This window comes from Chanos chanos, chromosome 8 (genome assembly GCF_902362185.1).
Source record: "Chanos chanos chromosome 8, fChaCha1.1, whole genome shotgun sequence".
NCBI classification, from domain to species: Eukaryota; Metazoa; Chordata; class Actinopteri; order Gonorynchiformes; family Chanidae; genus Chanos; species Chanos chanos.
In genome coordinates, this window is record NC_044502.1 from 30,200,836 (window position 1) to 30,212,221 (window position 11,386).

The 11,386-nt window shown below is 40.5% G+C and overlaps 1 protein-coding gene across 1 annotated transcript; it reads left to right on the forward strand.

The window, feature by feature from the left end:
- The first annotated feature begins 768 nt into the window (after window positions 1–768).
- kiaa1191 (KIAA1191 ortholog) lies at window positions 769–9,013 on the forward strand. The gene is made up of 9 exons (XM_030781062.1): window positions 769–909; window positions 1,979–2,121; window positions 2,722–2,833; window positions 3,260–3,444; window positions 3,975–4,089; window positions 5,205–5,329; window positions 6,243–6,346; window positions 6,696–6,877; window positions 7,778–9,013. The coding sequence occupies exons 3-9, from the start codon at window positions 2,806–2,808 to the stop codon at window positions 7,984–7,986; spliced, it is 948 nt and encodes a 315-aa protein (XP_030636922.1). The 5' UTR covers window positions 769–909; window positions 1,979–2,121; window positions 2,722–2,805; the 3' UTR covers window positions 7,987–9,013.
- The last annotated feature ends 2,373 nt before the right edge of the window (window positions 9,014–11,386 follow it).

The window sequence follows — 11,386 nt, forward strand, 5'->3', positions numbered from 1 at the left end:
GTGGGATGCTGTTCCAACTGTCTCATCTCTGAAGATGCTGTTTCAAAAGTGCTCTTTAAAATGTTGACACAACAATGTTGAGTTATCTTGCACTCTACTGTGCTTTATGGAGACAATTTGAATAACAATGTATGGATGCTTGGATGCTGATTACAAAAGTAATGCAACCAAACTTTCAACATGTCTTTACGAGAGCATCTGTTAAATTGCTCCCCTACTAATACCTCACGCTCTCCATATGCTGCGAGCTCTTAAACAGACAACGCCACCTAATGGATGCTAAAACACACAGAACATATTCTAAGTAAACAGTGATCATATTTCAAAGCCTTAATGTCGAAATTCAAAAATCGGTAATTAATTTTTAGGAAACCGAGCTTTATTTTCATGTCATGAAAAAATCCATCAGCTGCTGCCATACGATAACTCTGGCCATACGATATAACATGGTGAAGTCGGTGTATTTGTATAATTAGTATAATCATAATTCTGGTGTCAACAGTGATGTTATATGGAGGAGGAGGAAGAGTGCCACAATTAATGCAAAACCCCTTTCCACCAAAATGAAAATATTTCAGTACCTAAACTGTCTCTGAATTTTGACGCTCGTTTGAAATACTTTTCAGCAGTCGCTTAACGCCCCTCGATGGCAATCTTAAGTTCTACAGCTGCGGCAGCGGTGCATTATTCGCTGAAATCTCGCGAGATATAAGAAAGCAAACCGTTCACAAGTATTGTTGCATTCCGCCTATTCTCGTCAGTCACAGAACTAAAGGGAAGTTATGGCAGAAACAAAAGGTCACTGCAATCAAACATCTGTAATGAACAATTTAACGGCCAGATTGGGACTGTCTTTTTCACACCTGATGGATTGTTAGCTGTCGCAGTCGTACAGGAGCTCTGCGACAGGTACTGTGGACTTCATACCGCTTGAAACCAAAGCTGTGTTTACGAGTGAATCAGCTGAGTATATGCTAACGTGAGGTTACCGTTAACCATCACAACGGTGCATTTTAGCTAGCAAGAGGTAGATTAAGTTATCGCAATCTAACGCCCTCTCTGCTCTTCAGCATAAATTTTGCAGATATGTACAAACGTCATAGTGAATTTTCTTATTTCGTTCTTTTATCTTCGAAACAATAGGTGAGTATAGCTAGTTCAGCAGCTACAGCTGAATGGAATCTGTACCATTTTGTATTAGTGCCGAAAACAGTGCGTGCCAATTTGAAAACACTGAAACGCCAATGATATAGTTACTTTACAGTTATCATTTGCTTTGAAAGCGTGGATTGGTAAGGTAGACAGAGACTGTGTTACTGACACTCGTACACAGCAAAGCCAGGGCATCGTGCTCGTTTCTTGATGGCGTGTGGCTGATACTTTATCCAGAGGGATTACCGTCACCGCGAGGGCTATTATGTAACGCTTTCGATGTCAGATGGATTTTACTGAGAGTGGGTAACTGAGGCCTGAACACATCGAGTATTCATATGTAAAATACAACAGCTATATCGTATCAACCCACAATATCTCTGACTACAATTACAGTTATCTTAACTACCCGCGCTAACTAATTGCCTGAGCTAGAGAGGCTTTGGAAACAGATCTGTTCTTCAGAATTTTGAATGCTAGTACCATCAGTGTGTCCGAAGCAAAAAGGCTTTGTGGATGTGACCGTAATAGGCTGTTTAATTGACCGTCTAAAACGACTGTACATTCGTTACGGGAAATTTGTAATTGTTCTGCCGTGTTCTGTCACTTAAGTTAGGCAAGAGCGTAATATGCTCTTCATATTAAATGACAACTACATTTCAACCATTTTATCAGTAATATATCCAGTTCCTGTTTTTTAGGACCTTAATCCTCTTCTCTGTTGTCTGTGGTGATTAATTTGCTTTCATGCTAAACTTAGCTGTAAATTGATACAGCAAGCTAGTCACGCCATCTCCTTTTAATGACTCTTTTGGTCCTTTTCCAGCTATCTCTCCTCTCTCTTTCTGTCTCTGTCCCCTTCCTCTCGTGATGTCCCACAATGCTCATTGAACAGCTGTCACTTTGTGTGATTCAGCAAGACAACCCTGGACCATAGGGGCAGAACAGCAGGCCTAGGTGCTCTAAACGGTAAGCTCTGGCAAATTGATTCACCTGTAAAACACAGTGTACTATACAGTTTGGGACTTTCTGGAGATCTTCTGAGTCAGAGGGTTCAGTTGTCATGTTTTCCAAAGGAAAACTGTGGAAAGGACTTGCTGTTTCTCTGGTGTTGTCCTTGGAATGACCCAAATATGGAAACTGGAAGCTAGCCAGTATTTTCCTCTCTTCTTTTGACTTAATGTCCATGGTCTTGTTATCAAAAGCATGCACTGAATGTACTTGTTCACTTCTTATTGGCTAGATCATCAAAAAGTCTTTGAAAAACAAATTAAAAAAAAAACCCTCCATTGTTCTACTTGCGGGTTCGCAGTCAGGTCTTTTCTGTACGTCATGGAGCGATTAATGTTTAATAACAACATTGGCTTGTTGATGCAGTTGTCATGTATCATTGCCATCCAAATAGTTTGACCATAGTCCTCTCTGCACACAGACTTGTTGGGTTTTGTCGGGGAGGGACGGGGGGTGTTCTTTTTTTTTTTTTTTTTTTTTATTTTGGTTTGTTTTGTTTTTTCATTTCAGACATTTCATTTTCAAATATTCATTTTGATGTACATGATTTGTCCACAGGTCTGATACAGTCTCTCATTTACTCGGGTTATATCTGCAGTCCCTTCAAATTTTCACCTTACCTCACTACTGTCAGCCAGAATCATGGTATCCAGACCTGGTGAGATACCTGGTAAGGCAGATCACTGCAACAGCCAATACTAGACATTTACTTTTCAGTCATGTCTGAGCACTGCTTGCACAACCAAATGGAACTTATTTCTTCACAACAAAGCACTTATTTCAAACCTGACCTGATTTTTGGAATTTGATAAATGTTTGACAAGCACACTATGGGGCATTGGCCTCTAAGCCTATCAGATATTGGTACACACTGGCTCCCTTATGGAATTCACCCAATCAGAGCCACCACTTGCGTCACCTCAGTTAATTATTGTTTCCGCGGATCAGCCTCAATCATTTGTAGCCTTTTAGCAGACTGAATAAGTATCATTAAAATAATTTAACACTTTTACTCCCTTTGAGTTGAAGTCAGATGTGGGGAAATCAGATGGGATTTTTCTTTGATTTTTTTTGTTTGTTTGTTTGTTTTGTTCAGCCCTAGAATCAGGAACGCCAGATGGCCTTCTGGGAGGCATGTCTATCCCCATTGGGATGGCTCGTCGTGCCCTCAGCTACGATGAAAACCTGGAGGCCCCCATGTCACCTCCGTCTGACATCAACATAACTAACCTATGGAAAAGGCCTGTCATCCCCGAGAGGAAATTCTCACGGCTGGCAGAGGTCCCCCCTCCTGTCACTCTACCTATGCGGACAGAAAGATTGGCATAAACACATGATTACTTATGTTTTGAACACACTGTCTGTTATTGGGAAAGCAGTTAAATAGCATTCTGTTTGAGATTGTCTGGATATACTCCTTATTAGGTGGCTAGGTAGTTCCTTTATTTCTTGACCTTTCTTAAATATGATATAGTGCTTAGATATGAAGGCAGTTTAGCCCTGATTTTCACATATCACCTCTCCTGCTTGTCCCAGGTCAGTAGAACCCGGATGGGGTTCTCAGATGTATGGAAATTATCCGTGGCATTTACTTTATGTTTATGTTATGTTAAACAGGTAGTGACAATGAGAGACACATCAGTGTTTGGGAAAATGATGTCTCTTAGGAGAGATAAGATGCTTTGTTGTAAACACATCTGATGAGATTGCTGAAACAGGATTTGGTTTAGGGTGTAGAGCCCTAAGAAAACGTTTTATTGATTTTAAAGGGTCTTGTATGTGTGTGTATGTGTTCCTCCATATGAATTTAGGAAGACGAATCAGATGGTAGTGTGGCCCCCCCTCCTGCAGCTAACCCCCCTAAATCACCAATCCCAGTGGTGAAGGCCAAAGCTTCATCTGTCATCATGAATTCTCTCATCATCAGTACGTTTACTTAAATATAAACTAATAGGCTGTATGTGTGTGTGTGTGTGTATATACATACATACGTGTGTGTGTGTGTGTGTGTGTGTGTGTATACATATATATACACATATATATACATACTGCTACATATACACCGCCTGGCCAAAAAAAGTGTTGCACACTCTAATATTTCATTGGACCGCCTTTAGCTTTGATTACGGTGCGCGTTCTCTTTGGCATTGTTTCGACAACCTTATGCAACTTCACAATGTTTATTTCCGCCCAAGGTTGCATTAATTTCTGGCCAAAATCTTGTTGACGATGGGAGAGTCAAACCACTGTAAAGTCTTCTCCAGCACATCCCAAAGACTTTCAATAGGGTTAAAGTTAGGACTCTGTGGTGGCCAATTCATGTGTGAAAATGATTCCTTGTGCTTCCTGAACCACTCTCACAATTTTAGCCAGATGAACCATGGCATTGTCATCCTGGAATATGCCCATGCCACCAGGGCAGAAAAAATCCATTGATGGGATAACCTGGTCATTCAGTACATTCAAGTACTTAGCTGACTTCGTTTTATTGCCACATACGCTGCTGAGTCTAGACCTGACTAATTGAAGCAATGCCAGATCATAACACTGTCTCCAGATGCTCCAGTTCCAAATGGCGACTTTTTTTTGGCCAGGCAGTGTGTGCGTGTGTCTTTTTTATATATATATATATATATATATATATATATATACAAAGGTGGTATTTTTAGAGCAACAGCAATTCTACTGTTGGATTATATTACCATGTATATATGTGTGTAAATATGTAATGACCAGAGGAACATGCTTATAGGTGTGGATCTGAAAGCAGACTGATATGAGAAAGAAGTAGCTCCAGTCCTTAAAAAGCATGAACTGCAAACTTCCTCTTCATTTTCAGAATATAAATATTTATTTTCAGAGTGAAGATATTTGCTCAAGTATATTTTTCCCACCAGTCATATCTAATCACTCCGAAGCAAACAGCCAGAGTAGGAAACATAACATAGCCATAGAACGATAATTACGATTGTTAATAGATTAGATGCTGTCGAGATTAAGAACCTTTACTTTACCACGTGTTTGCGTGTGCGCGTTCTCAGAGCAAACCCAGGAGAGCATGCAGAAGTTTGAGAAGCAGGCGGGACTGACAGACGCCGGTTACACCCCACATAAAGGCCTGGCTGCAGAGGAGACACGGTACCACAGAATGGCTGAGTCAATGCATGTGAGTAAGAGTCCACCTCACCAAACCATACACTGTCTCATGTGTGAGCAATCCGAAAATGTCTCATTTTACCTGGTCGACTAGTTGGTGGCCAGTATCAACGATGCATTTGTTGAATGATTGATCAGTTAAATGGGACATGTGGCCCAATATAGCACAAAGAGAAAGCGGTGTGGCCCTTTGCGTGTTGGACTTAGTTATTCCTGACTAATAAGTTTACTTTTAATATGTCATACGCTGTCCATTTTGAAATTTTGACAGGTGTTGACACACACATACATACGTACATGCATAATTTGTGTGCATTTCAAAATCATGTTTGAAAACAACAATAAATGTTTACTTTCTAGCTAACATTTGTCAGCAACATAAGTCGTTTATTAATGACTTTTGGAAACCATACTGATGTACTTCAAAGCCATGCTGTTAATTATTGCTTTCATCTGTGCCAAACAATACTTTTCAGCTGTTTATCTTCTCTCATGGGCACTTGAGAAAGGGTTAGCAGCAGATATGTTTGCAGATGACATCCGCCCCTCACTGATACTACCCTTAAAGAAACAATGCTGTACCAGTTAATTTCGCAAGTTTAAAATATTTTCACATGTTTATTTCAGTTTCAACAAGTTGAGATAAACTCTCCGGAATGACTAATGGTTTAATCTTTAATCAGAACAAGACTTTGATAAATGTGACAAATTCTATGGCAATACATTTGTTAGGTGTGTCATGAAGTCATTTGACTGTCCTCACAAACAGATTTTGAGTCATTAAAATCTGTTTTGAATTAGGCATTTGCTCTGGCAGGACTGTTGACCAGACTTGCTAGATCAACTGCATATTTACTTTTCATTTTGGTGTCTGTATTTGACGTTGTGGTGATGAATTGTATGTCTCATTTCTCTTATCGCAGAAACTCCAAATGCAAGGAACAGACGTCAAAGATGACAAGCAGCCTTCATCTGCTCAGTCAACTCCGTCTAGCACACCTCAGTCCTCACCTAAACAGAAACGCAGGTATACACTCAGCCAGTAACACAAACCACTGTTCTTCTCCTATTACGCCAGTTAAATCCAACTGAATTAAATCACTGTGGGATTCATATTGAAATCAGTGCATGATTAGTCTGTTGAGTGAAGAGCGTTCTTTTTCCATCACATGCTGTTATTTAATAATGAAGAAAACAATTTGGAACAGCTAAAGTAGTTTAAACTTTTTTTTCCCACTGGTTCAGCTTGGGAATTTTTTTTTTCTTCTCCTAAAATTTTGATGCAGTTAAGGGCACTAAAACAGAATTTTTATATATCATTTGAAGTTGACAACATTTGATGTGTGTGTGTGTGTGTGTGTGTGTGTGTGGGGCAGGGGCTGGTTCAGTCAGGGCTCGGCAGCGTCCCTCACTGGTTCTGAGTTGAGCACCAGTACCAGCTCCAGCTCTGTGGATTTGGGTCTGGGTGAGGGAGCAGTGGAGCGCTGGAGTGTTTTTGGACCAAGGCCCGGCGGCCACATGTCCGTCGCTGACCCGGGCTCAGATACCACCCAAGCAGGTAAACTGACTCTCTTTTTATTTTCCAATTTTGTAAATTTTTTTCCAAACACAGCCCTTCTGTACACTTTTCCCCTGACACGACTTACTCCCTGACTCGTTTCTGCCCGCCCTCCCCAGTAGCAAGCGAACCTATCTAGAGGCAGTTTTTACCGCAGCTGCTAGAAGAAGCAAGGAATTTTTTCCTAATCAAACATACCATAAACGCAGAGAAAGAAGGCGGTGGTAGCACCAGCCAAACAAAATAGCACTGCTCACCAAGCCATGCATTGGTTGGACTTGCTGAGGCATTCTGGTTCTAATAGGCGATACAGGCGCAGAAAATGTTATAGAACGACACACAAATCTGACTGTCAACAGGTCTTATGTTTCTGGTACATAGCTTACTAGAATAATTTGTTAGAGAGAGTATGTAGATAGCTCTGATTCTAAGGATTGTCACACTTATAGCTGCAGGAATTCTGTGATAGCCTCTTCCTTTGTTCTCTGGAATTACTGCTTCCACCATTCTTATCTCCAGTCTTTTCTTCTGTTTTCTTTCTTCCCAGTTCCTACAGAGACTGGCTGTGTGGCCTCATTAAAAAGTAGAACTTGCCAAAAGAAACAAATGTGTTGACCATGCGTGCATGTGTTTCAGGTTTTGTTCCAGAGAGGCAGAGTGTCTTAATAGGGTGTTTGTGTTTGTGGGTGTTTGTAGGTGTGTGTGTGTGTGTGTGTGTGTGAGACATGGTAGATGATTCAGACTGGTGATTTCATCCCCATGCAAAACACAAAGAACATTTCAAACATAATTTTGAGTCTGGTTTCTGGTCACCATATTACATTTCAAGCACTACACCACTTTGTGCATATTAACTGATATGACTCTCTCTCTCTCTCTCGCCCGCCCTCATTCTCTCAGGGGGTTTTGCTCTGCAGCCCTATAAGGGTGCACAGAAGCCCAGCCCCATGGAGGTGATGAAGGCTCAGGCCACGCGTATGGCTGAAGATCCTGCCAACCTGAAAGCCCCTAAGATGGAGATTCCCACTCTGGAGGGCAAGAGACAGATGACCAAACCCCACAAACTCAAACACCGTGACATGAACATACTGACACCCTCAGGCTTCTGAGTTCTTCCTTACAACCCCATGCAAACCTGAATTCGTAGCTGGCCTACCCTCACATGTGTCAAGTTAAACCAAGACCCGGTTCAAAACCGCCTCCCTGCCTCTCCCTCTCAGACCTGCTCATATAGATCTGAGAACACTTGCTGGGTTTATGAAGTTTGGTTCTGCTGGTTAAGTGACTTTTTTTTTTTTTTGTCATACAAGCTCTGCCCATCTAGACATTTCACTTCTATGGAAAAGATCTAGTTGAAGAGGCAAGGAAACTGTTTTGATCGAGTTTGCGTGTCTCCTTATTTAGAAGATTCCATTCCCACCTATTCTAGCTCACATTTCTCTCTGCCAGTGTTTAGTAAAATTTCACCTTGTTCAAGTGACGTTAAATGTGTGTTTGGAGCTCCTATGGTGGTGCCATATATATTTTCCTTTGCGTGTGTATGTGTATGTGTGTGTCTCTGCCTTTGTTTCAAATGTGTGTTTGTGTGAGTGTATGTGACTCTTCGTAGTAACCTGTTTTCTGGAACTATCTCGTCACATGGTTTGTGATATTTCACTATAAGGGTGAAACTCATTAGAAGCAAATGGCGGTATGATTTTTTGAAGGTTTTATTTTCAATATTTTTTCTGCCAGTGCTTCGGTGCACAGCTACTAAAATAATTTGCTCACTGCTGTCTAACCGCTAACAACCAATGTCTAATTAGCTGGTAATTACTGTATAAGTAAAGAAAACTGTGTTTTCAATGTGTCTGAATTTCTCTTTAATGAGCTCTTTGCTTTTTTTGTCAGTGTAGTTTGAGAGGATGCAAATATTCCGCAGGATGAAGGATTTTGATATCGAATGGGCACATAAATTTTATTTAATTGATTGCTAATTTAATTATTTGCAGTTCTGTCCTTCTGTTCTTTTTTTTTTTTTTTTTTGTCAAAGAATGGTCCAAATTTTTCATTTGTAAGTCTCCAGAAGTTGAATATAGAGTTTGATGTTCTTGGTGGACTTAATTAAAACTGAAATAAAACTGAAATCCCACAACAGTGTTTTGTGTAATCTTGCTTATTACCATAAAGAAACTTTGTACATAGGTGTACGGTCAATCAGCATTTGATTGTAATAAATGGCTCAGTTAATCTGAGGCTGAAATGAGTCCAAGCAGAAATGTGATCTTGCTGGATGAGGAATTTTCACCTTTGTCAAAAAATTCAAAAGCTTCAGTTGTGTTGACTGTGCAAGCTGTGCATGGCTTTTGTTATTTTGAACAGACTGCATCTCTTTTCAGTGACACTCATTGTTTTTTAATGTGTTCCAACAAGCACCACTGACAAACAGTGCACAGGGCAAAATGCGTGGGCAAAAATCACAGTCATTCAACCAATCAACAATGAATTAAATATTTATCACATAAGCCTTCTGTTGGTACTGTGATAAAACAGTAAGACAGAACAGAATGATACTGAAACGTTGCTGGATGCCTCACACAGATGCCTCACCTGGGATGGACTTTCACACAAGGCTTAGAACTAGCAGAGATGTCTTCAGTTACATGTCAAGCTCGGAGATATGAAGAATTTCCTGAGCTCACTCGCTGTAATTCTCAAGGTCACCAGGTGGAGTCGCTAGCCTCCAGAACTTGCTTGTGCTCGACAAACTAAAATGTCTGAGAGATGTGTCGATACTGCATACAAGAGGAGTAGTTAAATTCGCTCCTTAGGCGGCTTGCATTGAACACGAAGCTGAAGTTCAATGTTTGTAATATTTAAAAAATAGTCAAACAAAAAATCAGTAAAACCAGCCATAACTATCATAATTATTGTTGGTAGCTGTGCTCAGCCTGGTCAGAGTGGTGGTGATATTTTCTCTTTATTTATTTATTTTTTTAAACAAGTAGAACTGGATCACAGCATGCTAAACTGGACCTTGCCTGTACTTTCAGTGTAAATGTTGTGGACTATTCTTCCTTCTGACAGAAGAGGGGAAATGTTGGCAAAGTGAAACTTAAACATTTTTTGTTCACACGTGATATGTTGCTAATTCTTGCATGTTGCTCAATACTCCTCCTCTTAGTGCCCTGGAGACTAGAGAACTCACAAATACTGTAGTCTTCTCTGTTTTTTTTTTCTCCCACAGTTCATGAGCTGTCTCTCTTTGGCAGTCATCTCATCATCTCCTAGGCTGCCATGGTAAACACACTTTCCAAGAAGCCTCAGTTTCTACCCCCACACCCCTCCACCCAACACTCCAATTATGACCCCCCTGCCCCCACGCACAAAAAAAAGCCCAGGTCTGCGTAGCACCACAGTGACATATCACAGGTCATTTCCTACACTTCCCTGTATCACACTCGGATGTCTGGAGTTAATACAGACTTTAGTGGTCCACCCTGTTAAAGACTATGAGGTTTTGAGCTATGACTCACTTGAATATGACGTCACACCAAGACCACCATAATGGACTGAGACTGAGGGGGAGACATTTCTCCTAAAAGATAGTCTGTTCAGTGACTGTACAAACTGAGGCCATGGTTACATGAGAGATTTTTTACTCTTGCTAATTTGATGCAAAAAAAAAGCTTTGTAGCCTGTGATTCAGAACAAGGTTTACGTCACAAACCTTCATGACCGCCAAGTTTTCACAATCCTATATTAACAGATGATGATATTTTTTTTTTGCCTCACTGTTTGTTTTTGGCGGTTCACCAGCAATCCACAACGCACATTAATCACTGAGGAAATCAAATAGTTTCCATGATGACATGAAACAAAATGCTGAAAAGAACTTCTAGTTCGAGTTTATTTAAAGCCCAACATCACTGTATACAGTCTCAAAGGGCTTTACATGGTCACAGGTTTACAGGACAGCAGCCCATGACGTAATCCTCATAGAAAAAATTCCCCCCGAAACCCCAGGTGTGACAGGGAAAAAAATGGAAGAAATCTTGAGAAGGACCGCAGAGAGAGGAGACCCCTTCATGGCAAGACAGGTGTGGAATAGGTGCCAACCCAGTGAGAAATTACAAACAGTTCAGTCATAACAATGCAGTGTTTTTCTGACAGCATCCTTACAATTTGAATCTGTTAAATCACAACAGTTTAGACCTCAAATGTTTAGACCTCAAATAAGGTTGCAGTCAGCTATCCAAATAAATAACAAAACCTCAGAGCACCAGATTCCGTGAATTTCTTTTGAATTGCTTTGAAGGTGCTTTACAGAATGAATACAGTGCTATCTTCTTTTTAATGGGGTTCAAAAAGACACACTATCTTCTTTTTAATGGGATTTAATGAGGTTTTTAATGAGGAATATATCAGAGAGTGAGAGTACTCTGTTAGGTTGATAACTTCAGTTGCCATGCCATCAAAAGCCAGGATTGTCCAAGAGGAGAGATGATTTGGAGTATTCCAACTGAACAA